This window comes from Geotrypetes seraphini, chromosome 1, assembly GCF_902459505.1.
Source record: "Geotrypetes seraphini chromosome 1, aGeoSer1.1, whole genome shotgun sequence".
Taxonomy (NCBI): domain Eukaryota; kingdom Metazoa; phylum Chordata; class Amphibia; order Gymnophiona; family Dermophiidae; genus Geotrypetes; species Geotrypetes seraphini.
The window spans coordinates 527,325,491-527,347,068 of record NC_047084.1 but is presented as its reverse complement, the minus strand read 5'-3'; the positions used below and the strand labels follow the sequence as shown (position 1 = coordinate 527,347,068).

Genomic DNA, 21,578 nt, shown 5'->3' with positions numbered 1-21,578 from the left:
TGGTAAAGACAACTAAGACAAATCCATTTCAAGGAGTGAGCCACAGAATCTATACCACAAAGAGATATGTGAAACCCAAAGCTATAAACCTGACTGAAAGAGACCGCCTTCTGGCCTGGAAAACATAACATAAAAATAGTGGCTTAGCGAGGGTAGGAGGTGCCCGGAGCAGTACCCCCAGCATCTTCCTCTCTGCACTCCTGCTCCTTCCATACCCCAACACTACATTTGCACCCTCCCTTCCCCCCCCCCGTACTTCTTTAAGTCTTCACTAGTGTGAGCAGGTTCTCCGGCCTGCTGCTTGTGCCAGCGTTGTTTTTCCCTCTGATGTCACTTCCTGGCCCCATGACCTGGAAGTGATTTTAGAGGGGAGCCAGGCCAGCGCGAGCAGCAGGCCGGAGAAGTTGCTCGTGCTGGCGCAGATTTAAAGAGGTAGTGGGGGAGGATGCAAGAATGGTGTGGGGTGTGGAGAGGTGTCGGCACCCAGGGCGGTCTGCCCCTTACCCGCCCCCCATCCTCCTTACTACGCCACTGCATGAAGACACCTTACCTGAGTATGTGCTGTGCAAGCAAATCGCCTGTAGTATCCGTAATCACAAGAGCTGTCTTCCAGACAAAAGCTTGCTTTGTGTCCCTCGGCAACTTTCCTATATGAACTTGCATCAAGCAAGTCATAGTGGCTGAATTCATCCATGCTGTGGTAATGTCTGTCAGATCACAGTTAGTAATTATATTAAGAACTCAGCAATACATCTTTTTCAAAGCATTAATACAGTAATGGGTTATCTGATTGTCATGAAATCCATTGCGAGGAGAAATTTCAAGGGAATTTGCCCTGATAAATAAGTAGTTACACAGATAAATTCCCTAGGTTTTAAATACCCTCTACCCAATCTCTACAAACAGGGAAAAAGTGCAAAGGTTGTAGCTATGGCTGAAAAGAGAGGAGAAGAGATTTTTGTTTGAAGGCTGTCTAAGAGGCCCTTAGTTATAAAGCTTGGATGCTCCCTAGAGGGTTTGAAAATGCCACCTCACATATATTTGCACACAGCTACCTGTGAATCAGGATGATTTTCATATCTTGATTAACCTGGAAAATGAACCAGGTGCAGATTATCAAGGACTGAGTTGGAGCCCATTATGCAAAAGTGAAGTGTGGTGTTACTCTTAAAAACTGTTTAAAAACTAACAAAAATAAAATATGACCTTAAATTTATATCAAAATCCATAACAGAAATGACTACTACCTACACTCTACCTCACCTATTTTGTTATGCAATATTGGAAGGTAAGCCTCATTTTTAAACAGAAACCTGAAAATTGAGATTTTTTTTCATCATAGAAAAATGCAATTTTTTGTTTTAACCCCTTCTTATAACTATTGCTAGTTAGCTCCACTGCCTCATATATAAACTTTGGGATCCTTTTACTAAGGCGCGCAAACCAATTTAGCGAACGCTAAAGATTAGCACATGCTAAATGCTAAGGCACCCATAGACTATAATGGCATGTAGCATGTGCTAATCTTTAGTGTGCGTTAAATCGGTTAGCGCGCCTTAGTAAAAGGACCCCTTTGATTGTAAGCTCTCTAGTGCAGGGAAATAAATAGCTGAACCATGACTCATCATGGAATCATTGGAGCCTAGAATTTTTGACCTGGAACTGTTGTATTGTGCATAACAATGGTGTGGTGAGTTTGAGGACTGCATTTAGTTTTGTTTAGTGATTTAATGGGTGAGCACAAGGAAAAGTTTAAGTCTCCTATTGTGTCAACGTTCATCCTGTTGGGCCTATGCAAATTTGGGCCTGCACGAGTTAACCTCTTCTCTAGGCAGCATGTCATTAAGCCCTGTTAATCATACTCTGTTCCCATCCTCTTTTAGCACTCAGATTCCCCTACAAGATTCCCCTATACAGTGAAGGGAGCAGACACGGATAAAGTTAGTGGGACTGTGTCATCTAGTTCTCTGCCAAAAGTGGTTCAGTTTCTATTTGAATCTACTGCTCTTCCTCCTAGCCCTGCTCCACAGAATGTGACTTTAAAAGACAGATGGAACATTGTCTAAAGGACAGACTCTTTTTTGCATGGGACTGTACAAGAATTATGCCCTTTTACCCAGCAGGCAGTGCTTTTTCAACAATCTAACACTGTTGGAAAATTGAACCTCATCATTGCAATCTGAGGGTACCTTTGCCATCAAAGATAGTCTCAAATTGTAAGTTGGAGATATTTGAAAATCTGCTAAGGAAGAACAATTTGCATTTTTGGATTTTCCCTGTTCATGTTTAGTTTTACCAGAAATTTTGTTGAAGAAGTATTTTTCTGAGACTGTAAATATTTCTAATTCAGCTCAGATTACTTTATCTAATTTCTATTATGTGCCTGGTCAAGCCTCATCGAAACTTGGAGCTGAGAATAGTTTAGATGTTTTGGTACCTACTGGTAAGGGTAAGTTAACTGCATTTGTGGAAGATTCATCAGACAATATAGCACATGTCACACCTGTGGCTATTTTTGAATCTGAGGCTACCAAGGGCCCCTTTAATCAAGCTGTGCTAGAGATTTTTAGCACAAGCCAGTGTGGTAAATGCTCTGACATTCATAGAATTCCTATGAGCTTCAGAGCACTTACCTCATTTCAGATTTTTTCTTGATATTTTGCTGTTGAAGCTAGCTAGCACTAGAGGCTTTTTGCTTTCATGTTTTCCGTGTAAATGTATGATTGTATGATTGCCTATAAAAATAATAACTACTGTATGATTTCTTTCCGTCAGATCAATTTGAGAAATTTGTTCAAGACAAGGAGATTTCAGTTACCTAATGATGGAAAGAGGATTTTGGGGAACAGATGGTTAATATTGAGATTCTTTGTTCCTATATTGCTTTGAAATGATGAATTATGTTTTGTTTCAGTTTTGATGTCTCTTAGACATTGGCTTTATTTATCAGCTCTTCTAACTTCATTGGTTTTTTTTTTTCAAAGTTGTTTTTCTTTTCAAATCTGGTTTAATTTTCCTTGTTTTGTTTCAGGAAATCTGAAATAGCAACAAAGAACAACAAATCCAGAACATAGTAAAACAATACATCAGTGATCACTGATTCTCAACCTTTCTGCTATTATATCACAGCTGACAGACAAGTGATCATGTGCGTGATATAATGAATATGAAAATTCACAGTTTAAATAAAACCCTCCAAAACATTTTGTTGTTAAAATAATGAAAGGGAAATGTAAAATATAAAATAATCTTAAACAGAATTTACTTTAATTTTAAGTGCATAAGACAGAGTTATTAAATTAAATTTTTTTCAAAGAAGCTTTGATCTTTATCATTGAGAAATCTAGGACTAATGAGTTGTATGTACAAGGGGCGTTCAATAATTTATCTACCTGAGTATGAACGAAAGTAGCAAGTCTGTTTAAACAAATCTATGCTTGTTGTGACATTTTCAGTTTAACTAATGTCTCAAGGCTACTCATGCACAGTTGCAGCTCAGTGCAAATCTAACATTTCAAGAGACAGGATGTTAGGAGAGTCCTCATGCGAATCAAGCAAGAAACTGATAGATTTGGAGCACTGTTCAATTATAAAAAAATTTCCTAAAAGAAGGGGAAAAGCCAAAGCAGATCCATGAACACATGTGTGCAGTTTATGGTGAGTCTGCCCAATCATTCTACAAAGTAAAATTTTGGAGCAAGCAGTTTAAGTGGGGTACAGAGTCCATTGAAGATGACCCTCAAACTGGACAGCTGTGGAAGCAACTCCACAGAAATGTGCAAGAAAGTTGAGGATTTAATTTTGTCAGACAGATGAATTAAGGTTTCATGAATAGCTGAAGAAATGGGCATCTCGGCAGGTACGATTTGTAAAATCATGAAAAGTTAGATATGTCCAAGGTTTGTGCAAGATGGGTTCCAAGAATGCTGAAGCCATGTCAGAAGACTACAAGGCTCCAGTGGTGTCAGGAGAGCATGGAGATGCTCCATGAAGACCAAGTAACTTTTTCCGTTGTTTGGTGACTGGTGATGAGACTTGGGTCTATCACAGAGATCCTGAGTCCAAAATGGAGTCAATGCAGTGGAAGCACAAGTCATCCCCCACCCCAAAAAAAGTTCAAGGCAGAAAAATCTGCAGGCAAAGTCATGGCAACTGTCTTCTGGGATGATGACGGACTTTTGCTTCTGGAGTTCATGCCACACAAGACAACCATAACTGGGGAGGACTATGCCAACACAATGATCACTTTGCGGGAGTCAATCAAGGAGGAAAGAGGAGGAAAACTCACAGCAGGTGTGCTGCTTCTTCATGAAAATGTGCTGGTGCACATGTCATGACAATCCCAGGCTGCCATCCGAGAATGTGGGTTTCATCAACTGACCCATCCACCCTAGGCCTGACCTGGCTCCCTTGGATTATTTTCTGTTCTGAGTTTTGAAGATGTCATGGAAGCTTTGACGTCCTGATTTGAAGGTCAAACAGAATTCTTTTGAAAGGGGTTAAATCATTGCAGGAAAAGTGGATGAAGTGTATGCAGCTACCAGGGGATTATATTGAAAAATAAAACAACAATTTTTTGAAAACTCTTTTCTTTCCTACTGAGGTAGATAAATTATTGAACGCTCCTCATAGTTTTTCCTTATTGTGAAGAAGCTTTTATCCATTCTAGAGTCTATACAGCTTATTATATAAAATTGGTGTCACCTTGGTAACAGCAACACAAAACTCCTCTACTGCCAGAAACTGTGAAATAACACTAAACCCTACAAATACTCAGAAACTATTTCACAAACAGAACTTATGGACAGCAGACCTGCAGCATTTCAATTTGAGACTGATGGCAGCAGGTTAGTCAAAGAGCAGAAATAAGGACCAATTATGGATGTATCAAAAAAGACACATCTCCCACTTCTTGGGCAATGTGCCCAGACCCGCAGCAGGAAAATTCTAACAAACTCATCCAATTTATTCAGCCATTCCTTTCCAAATTGCAAGGATATATCCCAGGTGCCAGCCACAGAGCATGACCATTTGTAAGACATTTCTTCTCTCTGCAGAGCAGTATTTGTCATAGTTTGTATTCTTTCATCTTATTTATTTATTTTAAAAATTTCTACACCGTTTAAAACCTAAGTGGTTTACAAAGAGAACATACATAATCATGTAAACATACATAATTAAGACAACATAACATAAGAACATAAGAAATGCCTTCACCGAATCAGACCCTTGGTCCATCTTGTCCGGTGACCCGCACACGTGGAGGCCAAGCTAGGTGTTCCCTGAGGAAGACCTTGTTTACCTGTATCCCTCGATGTGATTTGCAAGAAGGTGTGCATCCAACTTGCCAAGAATGGTGGTCTCCGTCACAACCTCCTCCGGGAGTGCATTCCAAGCGTCCACCACTCGCTGTGTGAAACAGAATTTCCTGGCGTTTGTCCTGGGTCTGTTGCCTCTCAACTTCAGTCCATGGCCTCTCGTCCGAGTCACATTTAACAATGTGCATAACAACTTTTCTTGCTCTATTTTGTCAAAACCTTTTAGTATTTTAAAGGTCTCTATCATATCCCCTCGCAGTCTTCTCTTCTCGAGGGTGAACAATCCCAGTTTTCCGAGGCGTTCCTTGTAGCTCATATTTTCCATGTCTTTTACTATTTTCGTGCTCGCCTCTGCACCCTCTCCAGCAGGGTTATAATACATTGACTCATCACAGTTATCTAACGTACTACAACTAGTACAAAACTTAACATGCAAGATCCCTCCCACCCAGTACCTCTCTCTTTTCATACGTATCCATAAAGCTGCACACATGCTCCCCTCTCCTCTTCTCAACCATAAAATAAAAGGTAGCACACGCAGACTTGAGACTTACCGCAGAATGCCTGAGCATGTCCCGCAGTCAGATCTCTTAGGTCATGGTAAGCACATGCTAGCACTTGCCGCAGTTTTATGAAATGAAAACACAGGAATTCACTTACTGATGACAACTGTGCCATTCCCATGAATATCGGGGTCTGCTTGGAAGAAAGTCAGCAGTGCCTTGGTTCTTCACTCTCTGGGGGAATCGCAGGAGCATTCGGTTATCATAGTCCCTGACACTTGATCTATACGCTGTACTGTAAAAATAAAAAAAAAACATTATAAAAATCATGCGTAAAAATTAGTAACATCTTGAAATCATTTTTTCAACTTCACAAGATGACAAAAAATAGGAGCCACGCAGCTTATGCATTGATTTGTTTTTCAGAATCATTTACTTTCCTCAGCGCTGTACTAATGCTTGTGCATGCTGTCAAGGATTTGGAGATTGACTCCTTCACCCCTGAGACAGGCTTCCTGTTGGAGGTCGAAACATGGACCGTGTTGGGTCATACAAGTAAATGACGTGGAGTTTATGTATTTACACATGTATTTAGTTTATATCTGTGTTTATCTATCTATATATATATATATAAAATCTGATGTATGTATGTTCCAGCATAATTCCAAAACGCATGGACAGATTTTAACCAAACTTGGTATACATATCAATTATTATCTGGGAAAAAATACTGTGGGGGTGGAAAGGGGGTGACGTAAAGAATCATTGAAAAAGACAGATATTGCTTTGACCAATGGTATGAAGCTTGGGGAATGATGTCACAGTCAACAGAATATAAGGAAGTGCAGCTGTGGTATGGTGTGGTGAAGCCTAAACAGAAACCGAAAACTGAAAATTTATGTGATGTTAATTCTTAAGTGAATGTTCCTCAAGTGAATGTAAATCAAGGGAATTTATATCCGGGCAACGCCGCAAGCAACTTCAACTAGAGTTATAGGGGAAGGGAAGGGGGCTGCACGTGGAGGGGAGGAATGGGAAGAGGCAGGGGGGGGGCAGAGAGGAGGAGAGGTGCCAGCTTCGGGAATCATGTCACACAGTCATATAATAGTATATAAGGAAGTGCAGCTGTGATGTGGTGTGGTGAAGCCTAAATAGAAAATGAAAACTGAAAATTTGTGTGATTTTAATCCTCAAGTGAATGTTCCTCAGAGGAATTTATATCCGGGCAATGCCAGGTGATCAGTTAGTAATCAATAAAGCTTATTGTTTCCAAGGCTGACATGTACAGTCCCATTCCCTACTTGGTTCTTGTTCCAGTTTTTGATGTGGGGTTGTTTGACCTTGTTTATGTGCTCTGGTAGTTAATAATCTACATATTTCAATTAAAAGCAAAAAAAACCCCACAACAAACCCCAAAAAACTGTTGCTTTTTATTCAATATTTTATTCAGCTTTCAAGAAACATATTTGGGATATTTATAGTCCCCTGAAAGCCTGAACCGCTCTAACATTAGAATAATTCAATACTGCATCAAGAAGGGCCCCTTTTACAAAGCCACGGTAGCAATTCTTCTGTGGCAAATGCTCTAAAGCCTATAGGAATTGAATGGGCTTCGGTGCATTTGCCATGGGAGAATCACTACTGTGGCTTTGTAAAAGGAGACCTAAGGGGTCTTTTTACTAATCTGTGGTAAAAAGTAGCCTTAGCGTGCTCTTGCAGAGGGTTTTCCCGCATACTAAGGCCATTTTTACTGCAGCTGGTTATATTATGAGATTTTGTGGTGTACTCTATTTCAAACAGGTATGGATTCTTGTAATATTTTTGATTATATAAAAAAAAATAATATAAACCAAAGTTTAAAAAGTGGTTGATTTTCTATTTCTTATATTAATGACCATGCTTTTAATATTGCCATTATCGTGCAGCCATATAAAATAAAAAAAATACTGAATGAGTACTAATCACTACCCATATTGTAGGTGGTAAGGGCTCATGTGATAATTCAGTGTTTACCTGTTAATGCATGCTAACGTGGATGCACTGCTTAGCACAGAAGCACCCACTCTCCGTCATCTAATATGCCCCTCTCCAAAAACATAAAAATATTTTTTAGCACCCAGATTAGTGCACGCTAGTTTGGCAATTATGGCAATATACCCGAGCAGGTCCTATAGTACACCATTTTAAGTTGAGTTAGATGTGTATTAGCACCTAGTGCAACTCGTTAAAAAGCTCCTAAACGTTATATGCTCTCAACATGTTTATATAGTGTAATCTGCCTGCCTGGTTTCAGACTTGATGTCCTCTTGATGAAAGTAGGATGTAGGAGAAAATCAAATTCAGTTAACATGTAACTGCAAAGCTGAGAACATCACTGTATCACAAATAAACATAAGGAGGGGCATTTTATAACAGGTCTCCCAGGTAGGGAGGTCAAATGGGTACCTATTGGGCCTAATTTAAAAAGATGGCTAGAAACCTATTTTTCTTTATAAAATATTAGCATTAATCCTGCAGAAATTGCTGAGGAAATGAACCTGCATACATTTGCATCTGCTTTGGAACATGCATAGTAACATAGTCAATGCTGACAGAAAAAGACCTGTACATAGAAACATAGAATATGACGGCAGAAAAGGGCCACGGCCCATCTAGTCTGCCCACACTAATGGCCCACTCCCTAACTACCTCCATGAAGAGATCCCACATGCCAATCCCATCTTTTCTTAAAATCTGGCATGCTGCTGGCCTCAATTACCTGTTGTGGAAGATTATTCCAACGATCAACCACCCTTTCGGTGAAGAAATATTTTCTGGTGTTGCCATGAAATTTCCCATCCCTGATTTTCAACGGATGCCCTCTTGTTGCCATGGGTCCTTTAAGGAAAAAGAGATCCTCTTCCACCTCAATACGGCCTGTGACATATTTGAATGTCTCGATCATGTCTCCCCTCTCTCTGCGTTCCTCGAGTGAGTACAGCTGCAACTTACCCAGTCGTTCCTCATAAGGGAGATCATTGAGACCTGAAACCATCCTGGTGGCCATTCGCTAAACCGACTCAACTCTCCGCACATCTTTTTGATAATGCGGCCTACAGAATTGTACACAGTATTCCAGATGGGGTCTCACCATGGATCTGTACAACGGCATTATAACCTCGGGCTTACGGCTGACGAAACTTCTACGGATACAGCCCATGATTTGTCTAGCCCTGGATGAAGCTTTCTCCACTTGATTGGCAGTCTTCATGTCTTCATGATCACCCCCAAGTCACGTTCTGCTACAGTCCTTGCTAGGATCTCACCATTTAGAGTGTAAGTCCTGCATGGATTTTTGCCGCCATGGTGCATGACCTTGCATTGTTTGGCATTGAAACCTAGTTGCCAAGTCTTTGACCAATGCTCCAGCAGGAGTAGGTCCTGCGTTATACTGTCGGGCATTGAGCTTTTGTCGGACACTGTGCTTTCATCTGTTGAGCGGTTGCCTACTATGTTGCATAGTTTGGCGTCATCGGCGAATAATGTAATTTTACCTCGAAGCCCCTCAGCCAAGTCTCTTACGGTCCATCAAGTCTGACCAACAAGGTGTCCAGAGTTGTATCCAACACTGAGCAGGTTCTCCTTCTTTGTGATTAAACAATGGCATCATAAACTGGACAGTTTGCAACTTGCCTTGCCAACCTCATATGGACACTTATACAGTTTAATACAATCTTTGAAAGTCATACCACAATATAATTGCTTCAACACTAAGAATGTGTATGTATGCATAGGCTAGTATTCTGTCTAATAATGCACTAATTTATACATGCTTTTCATGGGAAGTACGACCATATAACATACACAGAGATGTAACTTTTCAGCTACCCTATAAACAACCCTTGTAAGATCCTCAGCGGCACCACTTAGGGCTCAAACTTTGAGCCCTAAGTGGTGCCGCTGAGGATCTTACAAGGGTTGTTTATAGGGTAGCTGAAAAGTTACAGCTATCTTTGTGTAGGCCAGTATTCTGGTCATTTACATATGGTCTTTAGTGTCTATATGTTGGTGAACACTTTATAGAGTATCCCCTAAATGTGCCTATATTGGCATATATTTGTGAAACATCCTTTATAAAATTACCCCTAACAAGTGGAAATCATAGGAAAACTTGATGGATCTATGGATTCACCTTAATCTCCCGACTCCTAATTACAGTCATTTGGCTTGAAAATGAACAGGTCTTGAGACAACGCATCAGCTTCACACAAAGAGGATTTATCATAGTAGAGCTTCTACAATACTGTTCTATAACCAAGTGCTATTAATTGCTAGAATATTTCAACATAATCTTGTGTGAACTGAGCCAAGAAACAACCCTTAGACAATTAATTAAAATGATGTTGTTGATAACCAAATTAATGTCAGAAATTAATCTAAACTGTCAGATATTAAAATTTTGCGTCCAATTCTATAAAAGGTGCCCAAAACTCAGCACCAATAAAAGCGGCACTCATTGCTATTCTATAAAGGGTACTCCAGGACGAACACTCAACAGAATAGTGATGAGCACCAAATTTAGCACTCAACTTTGGGTTCAGGCATTTATGCCAGATGAAACCCAGTGAAAATTATGGCGTGCAAATTGGGTACTGGTCCCCAATATTCTTTTACATAGCGTGCATCTTATGGGAGCATTCCTGACCCACCCATGGCCCTCTCTTTGTCACAACCCTCTTGAGTTGCACGAAATCCCATTTAGACACTCTTTGTTACAGAACAGATTAGCGCCCAATTCAAGTGCCAATTAAGTGCTTGTTAGCTCCGATAATTAAATCATTGGAGCCTGTTAACTAATTATTTTCCGAATTTGGCCATCCTTGACATAATCTGGGGGTTTATTATGTAATACTTTGAAAGTTGCTTCCCCCCCAAAAAAAAACAAAACCAAAAACCTCCATTATAGTATAAACTTGTATCAAAATGTACACAACATAGACTGAAGAAATATTTGGCTTTGCACTAGGAGGTTATTTCCCTGGGATAAACCGTTCAGTTATATTTCCCCTGAAAATGCTGTTAGATATGAGAATATTCAATATGTATATTATGAGCCTACACAATTAAGATCTTTCTTGGATATGAGGAATGTCTTCTAATGACCATTGTGTTGGCTAATTCATCTGGCTAATTCAATTTTGATAAACAAACAAACAAATAGAGGACTAATAATAACAAGAATTCTTGCTATTCTATACCGCTCTCAGAACCCTGTAATGTTCAAAACACGTAAGTGTCCAGACATCACTCGTACAGGTACATGGTATCTTTCATTGAGCCGGTATTTTTATGTGCAAAGCTACAAATGTGCAAGAAGCTGTATTAAAGTGCTACGTGAAATAAATAACTTTAAAAGGTATCAAAAATTCGCACTTAGCTTTTGTATGAGCTTGATTTGTAGTAGATCATTGTAGTTAACAAAAAATGGCTAAACGCCATTTTTTGTGGTTAAGCATAATTCAATTTTGAGGCAGAAAAAAGGGGAACAAAAAATTGTACAAAGCAAAATATGAGATAAACAGTGGAATAAAAAGACTGTACTGGAAGATTATAGACTAAGTGGGTACATCTGTACACAAAACATAAAATTAAGTCTTAACTAATTTTTAGGTAAGAATTACTAGAAAATTATGCTTTCCAATGCACGGAATAGAGCTACTTCTTCTCTAAAGCTTGATATAAACACAAATGGTCATAAAACTCATAAGGCCATACAGATGGGCAGGAGATGACATCACACACCGGGCTGGCTTATGCCTTGTGCAGAGACAGGAAATTGTAACCTCTGTGGAAGAGAAGGGGAGACCTGGAGTACCACTGATGATCATGTCCTTTCTGAACCACAGTATTGTCCTCCTTAGTCAAGTATTTCAGCTAGTAGCACCCGTTCTGTCCAAACCACAGAGGTGTCACTAAAGCAGCAGTACCCTAAGCAAAGGTACAGGTCATACACCCCTAAAGCCAGCCCTGATCACATATTCCACTCCTCTCAGGCCAGTAGTCTTCACTAATTTTCAAGCAGGGGGCAATTTTGAATCTAAATGAACTGAATGCGAGACTCCACACATCTTCCCTTGCAGTGCCATGACACTGCTGGCCAGCATGTGTCACTAACATTCTCCTCTTTCAGGCCACCTTCAGACATTTCACTGGGGGTATCCTCATGAATCAGGTCATTTCCAAATTCATTCAGTTCTTTTGTTGAGAAATGCGTTGTCCTTTAAGCATGCAACTCTTCCCCCCATCTGCTTCCTGCTTTCTGTTTTGAGCTTGAAACTGACAATAGGGCCCCCGGGCCTTCCATTGAAGAACCCTGTCTTAGGCTGACAGTCCTCATATATCAGCAGAATGAGTTTTTAATGTATTCAAGAGTTCTGCCCTTTAGGTCACATACAAGAGCATTATGCTGTGCTTCCCAGGTTATGTTTAGCCGACTGATCTATGTCTACGGTGATAGACACTGGGTCAGCACACCTAACACTGTACGGCCGAGACTGCCTTCAGTCTCCAGCAAGGAGATCTGAAGACATTGTATTAAGCTTGAGAAGGTACTCTAGAAAGTCTTCTGTAGCTAGTTATGTTTATAATGTTGTATATAACTATGGATGTCACATAAAGAATGGGGCATGATTTATATTCTGCATCCCCCTCCTCATGTTTGTTCTTATAGTCTATGATTAGAACTTACATTTGTTTAATCAACAATAAACTTTGAGGTGTTAGTATTTGGTGAGAGCTATGTCTTTCTAGTTCCTTTTTTTTTAAGTTCAGTATAGGATATGCAGACATCTGGAAAACAGACTGAATTAAAGATTTCATCTAGCTTCCTGTACCCATATGCTATGTTTTGCACATTCGTCTCAGATCTGTTATATGATCCTTACAGCAATCAGCAAATGAGTATCCTCATTAGAAGATGCTCAGGTGTGAAACACTGAATCTGATAAAGAAGAAGAAAGAAACATGGAGAAAGAGAGAGGAATGAATAGTGTGAAGCAGTGGTTTAGCCAGATCTTGGATTTGGCGGGAGGAGCCTGATCGCAAAGTGAGGGGGGCACAAAATTTTGGCCCACCTCCCTGCTTCTCTCTGCTCTCCTCCCCCCCCCCCAGCAATAGAAGCCCTCCTCCAGTGATGTCTATTTTTCTGAGCCAACATGCTACCTGCTCTGCTTCTCCTCTCCCCACCCTGTATATGCTCCGTTTTAGCAAAACAGAACATGTGCAAGGGAGGCCCGTCCCCTGTACGTGCTCAGTTCTGAGCACATGCGGAGGACAGGCCTCTCTCACTCATGCTCAGTTTCACTAAATTGAGCATGAGCACAGAGGGGAGGTGGATGAAACAGGGAAGGTAGTACAGCGTCTCAGAAAAAGAAACATCATTGGAGAAGGCCTTCTGCTGACAGAGCTTGAGGACCCCTGCCAGCCAAACCAGCAGAGGTGCACATAAATTTTTTGGAGCCTAGGCCCCCAAGAATTCCCATGGCTACACCCCTGGCATGAAGGCTGAAAGGCTTCCTTCAATAAACAGTAGTATCCAGTTATCCATCTTAGTGAATGAAGTTCAGAGGTTAGCAATACACCAGAAGTCAAAATGGAGTCATTTCAGCCAACAGCAAAATGTCTGTCCTGATTTCTTCATAGTCTCTGCAATATAAGATACTCCAGAATAGTGTCTAATTGATTCTGAAGTTAAAGCAAACCAAAATAACCCCATTCCTACACCCTGAAGCTGTGAATAATACTAAAGAAAAAATGTTTCATGCTTACCTTGCTAAGCAGTTCTCTTCAGCGGCACATCGAAGGTTATACATGGACATTTGCTGAACATATATGGCAGCTTGAATATAGTATGGATCCGGGACTAAGTCTGGGAGGCCTGCAGCGCAAACAACAAACCAGAAGTATAGTGTTATAGGCTCCTTTATTTCTACTCTAATTAGAAGGGCAATTCTGAAGGGTAATTTTCAAAGGCATTTTCTTGGCTAAATAGGCCCACAAATGCCCTCTTTTATTTGGCTTAAAGTACTTATGCACCAGTTACTACAGAATGCATAGTTTTAGCTGGGTTAAAGAGGTAATTCTTGGGCAGGGGATGAGAAGGGTGTTTAGGATTGGGGTAGAAAAAGCAGTGAAACTGTGCCCTGGGAACTCCCCTACCGCCATCTTTTTTTTTTTTTTTTTCTAAGCTGGATACAGTTTGTACATACTAACGTATAAGTTGCCCACATAAATTTAATCAGTTAACAGGGACAAGGGGGTACATTTTAACCATGAAAGTTTGTCTTCCCAAAATTAGGTAGATGAATACTGACTTCTGTTTTTTGATGCTAGCTAACTAAACACAAAGGGGTCCTTTTATCAAGCCGCTCTAGCGGGGTTAGCGCGTTGGACATTTCATCACGTGCTAACCCCTGCAGCCGGTTAAAAAACTAACGCCTGCTCAATGCAGGCGTTAGCGGCTAGCGCGGCAGGAAGTTTAACACGTGGTATTACGTGCGTTAAACCCCTACCGCAGCTTGATAAAAGGACCCCAAAGTTAGACAAAGCTGGGCCAGGTTAATTCCCTTCTGGAAAAGTTATAATAAAGCACTGACACTGAACAGTAACTGCTAACAAGGAGAAAGGGTACAGAGAAAGCCATGAAATAATATCCTTATGGATATTGCATTATATTACCATTTCAGTAATTGGTTCCCTATTTTCCCACACAAGTGTTTACATATTCTTTCTGAGGTAATTTTTAATAGCTTTTGCAAAGGCAGCAGGCACTGATCCTTATTGTTTGACTAAGTGGCTGTGTCCATGGAAAAGACACCCAAGTGTTATGTATTTTGCATCAGTTATCATTTCACTATGGTCAGTTGAAGGACAGAATGTAAGAATCTAAAAATCTTTAAATTCCCATTTAAAAATTTTTTTGCAATAGCAGCCGTTTCTTAAATTAATTTATTCCAAAGTAAATCACACAGAATTGTTACTATGCATAGCTAATAAGTGCCAATTAACTTTTAAAAACACACTTTTGGTCATATGTGTCTGAATACCATATCTAAATCTTATAAGAACTATGTGCAAAGTTTCCCAACCTGTCCTAGTAACTTCAAAGCCAGCCAGATTTTCAGAATATCCTCAATATATATATATATATATACATCAGATAGATTGCATTTATTCTGTCTCCAGTGTATGCAGATAGCATATGGTTAGTTGACAGTGCATTCCGATTTATTTCATCTATATGCATTTTCTGCATATCCTGAAAAATTTGACTGGCCGTGGGCTCACCTTAACAGCCCGGACTAAATGCATATTTGCACAGTTTCCTGGAATTTGGCATCTTTCCTTATACTGAATGAACCCCACCCCCACCCCAATTCACATACCGTTTTGATAGTAGCGAGTGCCATAGCCGGGTCTCTGCCTTGGCCGGGGTCTTTCATAGGTATCATAGTAGTTATAATACGGGTTATCATCTGAATATTTGTAAGGGTTATAGGGATCATCCCCTACCATTTCATCTTCTCTTGGTCTTAGATTACTCAGAGGAAGGCTGCTTCCTCCAGTTCCATTGACTCCCTGGGATGCAGCTGTTGCATTCGTTGAAGCAGATGCCCGGGACTGTCCAGCTGCGGCTGCGCCCCGACTCCTCTGGCCTTCTCCAGGTGTTGCCCGCGCATTCCCTGAGTTGTATCCAGCTTGGAACCACAATCTTGCTCCCGACCTGCTGGTGCCGGCTTGGGGAGGGGAGCCAGCGGCTGCGCTTTCCGATCTGGAAGGCAGGGACCTCTCTGGGGATGCGGTGTCTGAGGAGGAGCTACTCGTTCGGTTATTGCTGAGCATGAGGATGTGGTTCCGGAGGCCCGTAGCAGCTTGCTGTCTCCTTCGGGGGGGCTGATACTCCGAGCCTGGGCTCAGCAGGCTGAAGACTTGCCCGTTGTTCGTCCACTGAATTCTTTGCCTCCATGCAGCTGGAGGAGGGGGATTGTGCTGGTGCTGGTGCTGGCAGTTCACTTGTAATACAGAGCTCAGGTACAGGCACACTTGCAATTGTGTTAAGATGACAGAGAAAGAGAAACCCATCTTCTTTTTAATGATCACAAGCCAAAACCTATAGCAAATCGTTTGAAAGAATCATGAAGGGTCACCACAAGTGTTTTTCAAATCAAAAAAAAAAAAAGAAGAGAGAGAGATCTGGAAGCTGAAAAATAGAAAGAATGGGACATTAATTCAGATTTCACTACTGCAGAAGACTTTTTTGTGAGAAAAGAACAGAAAAGCAGCCGCTCCTTTTCGTCACTGGCTCGCTGGTGTCTGGAGTGAAGAGAGGAGGAGGAGGGAATGAGAGGTTTTAAGTTTCTGGCACATTTACAAAGTTATACAAAGCTTCTTGGCAGGCTGTTCCTCTGCTGTTTGCTCACGTAATATGATTGGAAACGTGCAGGCTGACAGTTCCTCACATCTGCCTTTTCAGTACCTTCCCCCCTCCCCCCCCCTGCAAAAGCACACACAGATTTTTCAAGGGGAAAGGAAAAAACACATATCTTAAATCTGGGATGAACGCAAAGGAATTTCACTGGGATCCAGACACAGAGAACCAACCCAGCCATGGGGCAATGCCAAAATATGCACTTAAAAATGTTATTCCAACAGAGAGACTGGACAAAGCCAGCAGAAACACGCCTAACAGCAATGAGGTCCTATGTCACCAGATATTTACATATTAGAAGATGACTGTATATTTTAAGAATTTAGTACAATTAGAGTTCTGCATTTTTAATTACTATTTTGAAGGGGGGGAAAAAAAGTCCAGGAGTTTTCCAGAGTTCCTAATTTAAAACTAGACGAAAAGAAAATTGCTTTAAAATCAGGTAAAATAATAAAACTAGTAAAAATGAATACAGGTATAATATAGTTCATGTATTTGAAAGCAGTAATACAGGTGAGAAAGAAGTAAAAAGGAATGAAAAACGGACGCGCTAAATGCATATTTCTATAATGCAGTCATAGTGTGATATTAATGCAGTCTAATCTGACCGGCTCCATCATGTGTCCAGAGAGAGTTTTACATTTAAGAATTGCTTCAGCTTCGTCTATGGAGATAATGTTTCAGAAAGATAAAAATCCAATTTGCCAATATTGAGGGGTGAAGTTATCAATGTAGGCTACCATTAAAATGTGTTATTATTTTATTGTTAACCCTAGTTATTAGTAACTAGGTCTCAGTACATAAAATGGGACCTCTGTTAAAATATTATAAGCAGTGGTGTATCTGGCAGGGTGGGAACCCATAGCAGAGCAACCCTACTCTTGCTGCAGCACCCCCTCCTCTGGCCAAAGCACCCTCCTCCTCCAGGCAGTGAGAAGGTATGTGGATCAATCACAGGGTTGCGGTCCACCTGCACGTGGCCATTGCCTCTGCTGGTCCTCCACACAAGAACAGGAAGTTGACAAAGGAGGTGGGAGTCAGTGCACCACAGACCTGCGAATGCTGCAGCACCCCTGAGCTCCCTGCACCCAGGGCAGACCACCCCCCACTCTTCAGTACACCACTAAGACGTTAGTGCTACCCCCAGAAAACCCCCATATCTTAAAAGTTACCCACGTTGATAACTACCCCCTGAGGACCAGATTCTTTTTTTTTTTTTTTTAATCTTTATTCATTTTAAAACAATAAATAAGTGCAACATATTACACATTCAGATTCTATATTGGACAACTACACCAGGCACTGCTAGGCACTCAAATTGCAGCCTAAGATTGGGATCCACACCTATTTCTTTTTTTTAATTGGCTTGGTAATTGACTGCGCTGGTTTTCAGTCAATAATAATAATTAAAAAAAAAAGATTAATTAAACAGTTTAAGAGTTTGATGCTGAGCTCTTAGGACACCTAGTGATGCCTAAACGGAGGTGCCTTCCCACGCCTAAGGACACATATCTCAAATGGTTAGGAGTGGAGAATAGGTATGGTTGACTTAGGTGTCGTTAGGTGTCCGAGATAGGCACCGATGAATTAGGCCAGCAAAAAAACTGGCCTAACGGAGGGGCATCTACCTTTAGAATTTTTAGCGATGTATGCTTAGGTGCCACTATGGAAATGCCACGTCATGTTATAGAAATTGTGAACAATTAGATCTTATTTTGAGTTTACTGCTTTTAGATTATTGGTTCAATTGTTACTACTGAGTCTTCTCGATTATTGAAATATTATCTATCTGACAGTCACCAAGAAAGAATTAGCAAGACTTACAATAATACAGAATACAGCGGTCAGAATGATTTATAGCCTGAAGAAATTTGATCATGTTACACCCTTTTATTGCGAATTGCATTGGCTGCTAATGGAGGCCCGGGTATTGTTTAAACTAGGCTGTTTCTGTTACAAGGCTGTTTATGGTACAGCTCCTTCTTACTTAGTCAATAGATTTTCTTTAGCATCATACAGACATAGTAGAAGAACTCATCCTTTGTTTAATTTTCCATCTGTCTAAATCATACTTTGGCATCTCAGGAAGCTCTTCATGACAACGAATTCCGAATATTGTTGCTTACTACCCATTCCTATGACCATTTTAGAAAACAATTAAAGACCTATCTTTTTTCTAAATATTTAACTGTTTAATGAATCATCTTATTTCATGTAACATGTTTACTTTTACAACTTTTTGTAAACCGCTTTGAACTTCTGGTTACACGGTCAATAAGCACAATGTTATGTTATGTTATGTAGGCATGATTGTATACATGGTGCCTAGTGGCTGATTGACAACCGTGCCAAGCTGCACCTGCAATGTAGGTACTGCCAGGTGCCATTTATACAATCAGGCCCTGAGTGATTGAAAAATGGGTGTCGATTAGTAAACACTGAATAATTAATTTAAAATACACAAGGCAAGTCTATACTTTGGTGCCTACTAGTGCTGCCCGATTCAGGAAAAAAAAATTTTGATTCAATTCGATTCAGCCTATTGAATTGATTTTTCGATTCGATTCGATTTTCCTGCCCAATTGGGTGTTTTTTTTCAAACATCCTGGTGGGTTTATTTTACAGCCTCTTCACCCCCTTTGCCTTCTAACCACACTGGCGCTGTGGTGTAAACAAAATAAACAAACAAAAAAGACTTTTCCTCTTTCTGTTAAATCCTAGCTCACGTTTGCGGTCTAACACCTGCTCTGGCAGGATACTGACATATTGTAATCACAAAGCAGAAAATAAAATTATTTTTTCTACCTTTTGTTGTCTGGTCATTATTCAAATTTTGTTGGTCTCAGGCTCTGGTTGTCTTCTGATAACTTGCTTGCCAGGGTCTCCTTCTTTCTTCTTTCTCCCTGTTAATCATCCATCTTCCATCTCTATCCTCCCCTTCCGTTTCTCTTCCCTCCCCAGGAGGTCTGGCATCTTTCCTTTTTTTCGTCTCCCTCTACAGATCCACCTTTTCTTAACTACCCTTTCATCCAGCATCTCTCCTTCCTTCCCCACCACCCCAGGGTCTACCATCTCTCCCTTTCTTTTCCCAACTACCCTCCTATTCAGTATCTCTATCCCCCCTCCACACCATTCCTTGCGTCCAACTTCTTTCCCTTTCTGTTCCTTCCCTCCCTAAATCCCATTGTCCATCATCTCTCTCCCTCTCCTCTATTTTCAGACCCATTTCTTCCTCCCCAAAGTCCAGCATATGCACATCTCTTTGAACCCCCCTTCCCTCCCTCCATGTACTTCTATACCAGGGCCCCCCTCCCCTGAAGGTCTGTCCCCCCTTGAAGGTCTGTCCCCCCTTGAAGGCCTGACCCCACCCCTAAAGGCCCGTGCCACCATCCTTGAAGCCATCTTTCGATATTTATAGTATATATAAAGAGAATCTCACTCTTTACCCCAAAGCAGTTCACTCCAACTTAGATAATATAGTAGCACTAGATAATATATCAATGTTTTATAAATTCTTTCTTAGTCCAGTTTCTTTACAACAGTACATCTTAGGAATTCAGATATCCACCCTTATCAATAGATACAGATGGTGGGATTCTTCATGATTCCAAGTACTATTTCCCAACTATTTACTTATTTCAATTATTTTATATAAATATATAAATAATAGACTTAGCTTATTCAAAGTCCATTCCCCTTCCCGACGCGTTTCGCCGAACTTTCTCAAGGTCGGGGGAACTGGACATTACAGCATTTAAAAAATGGCTGGTTATACTAGGAGAAGCTATGCTGTAATGTCCAGTTCCCCCGACCTTGAGAAAGTTCGGTGAAACGCGTCAGGAAGGGGAATGGACTTTGAATAAGCTAAGTCTATCTAATATAATAAAATGGTAGACGCGCATGCGCACTAAAAAAATCGTGTTCCCTGAGCTGTCCCGTTTTTTTTAGTGCGCATGCGCGGGTTGTACGTCACCAGTCAATCGCCTCCACAGGCCGGACCGCAGCCAAACGGACCGCGGGAAGGGAAAGGGGGAGGGGAGGAGGGCTTCGAGGGAGCCGGCTGTCGGAGGAGGGCAGACGCGGACCCAGGATCAAGTCCAGCTGTACAATCCTGTCCCTTAAGCCGCGGCGGCTTTGAAAACTGCTCCCTTAGTTACCGCGGGAAGGGAAAGGGGGGGAGGAGGGCTTCGAGGGAGCCGGCTGTCGGAGGAGGGCAGACGCGGGCCCAGGAGCAAGTCCAGCTGTACAATCCTGTCCCTTAAGCCGCGGCGGCGGCTTTTAAAACGGCTACCTTAGTTCTTTGTTCGATTTTTTTTTAAAGTTTAACGCTGCCGCCATGGCTCCTCTCACGATCCCGGCCTGTGTCAGAGAAGGCTTCCGACGCAGGCGGGATCGTGAGAGGAGCCGCGTCGGCATCTTTAAACTAAAAAAAACAAAAAAAAACAGCAAATAACTAAGGGAGCCGTTTTATCTGCATGCTGCTACGAAGGAACAGGTGAAGGGGAGGGAAATGCTGATGCTGATGCACAGGGAGCAGGCAGGCATGGCAGGCAAACAGGGGGAGAGGGAAAGGGGCTGCTTTGGGGGTAGGGGTGTGCTGGGGGCACACAGCAATCATGGGCAGGGGATCACAGAGCAGGCAGGCATGGCTCAACAAGGGGAGAGGGAAAGGGGACTGCTTTGAGGTGAGGGGTTTGCTGGGCCAGCAGCAATCATAGGGGGGAAACAGAAGGGGGCCACGGAGCAGGCAGGCATGGCACAAAAGGGGGCAGGGGCATTGGAAAATGGGGCTGTTTTGGGGGGAAGGGTGTGCTGGGGGCACACACCAAGAGATAGGCAGGCATGACGCAATGGAGAAATACAGGCAGGCAGGGCACAAGGCAGACACACAAACAGAAAGAATGACAGACAGACAGACAGCATCCAAGCACAGAGAGAGAAAGGAAAAAAAAAACAGTCTACTCTAGCACCCGTTGGACAGGGGGAGAACGAAAGAGATACTGATGGACAGGGGGGGTGAAGAAAAAGGAACGGAAGACTAATGTTGGACAGGGGGAGAAGGAAACAGGTGCTACTGGACAGGGGGGAGGTAAAACAAAGGGAGAAGGGCTGTTGCTGCATAAGGAGAGCAGTGAAGGGGTGGTGGTGGACACAGGGGAGGTAAAAGGAAGGGAAAATGGACAGGGGGAGCAGGCAAGGGGTGATGATGGACAGCCAAGGAAAAAGAAAGGCAGAAATAAAAAAAGCGACTAAGGAGAGAGAGAAAGAAATAAAGACAGACACACACACATA

At 41.6% G+C, this 21,578-nt stretch overlaps 1 protein-coding gene across 2 annotated transcripts in view; it reads right to left on the bottom strand.

Annotated features, from left to right (window-relative positions):
* The window catches only part of LOC117352546 (protein-lysine 6-oxidase), a 71,944-nt gene extending 55,607 nt beyond the window's left edge, over nucleotides 1-16,337 (bottom strand). The window contains exons 1-4 of one of the 2 annotated variants that reach the window (XM_033929025.1): nucleotides 15,244-16,337; nucleotides 13,628-13,736; nucleotides 5,979-6,116; nucleotides 551-707 (exon numbers count right to left, since the gene is read on the bottom strand). In XM_033929025.1, coding sequence (XP_033784916.1) covers nucleotides 551-707; nucleotides 5,979-6,116; nucleotides 13,628-13,736; nucleotides 15,244-15,940 — 1,101 coding nt within the window. In that variant the 5' untranslated portion in view covers nucleotides 15,941-16,337. The remainder of the gene's footprint in view (nucleotides 1-550; nucleotides 708-5,978; nucleotides 6,117-13,627; nucleotides 13,737-15,243) is intronic. The other variant, XM_033929024.1, reaches the window with a different exon arrangement.
* Between the last annotated feature and the right edge of the window lie 5,241 nt (nucleotides 16,338-21,578).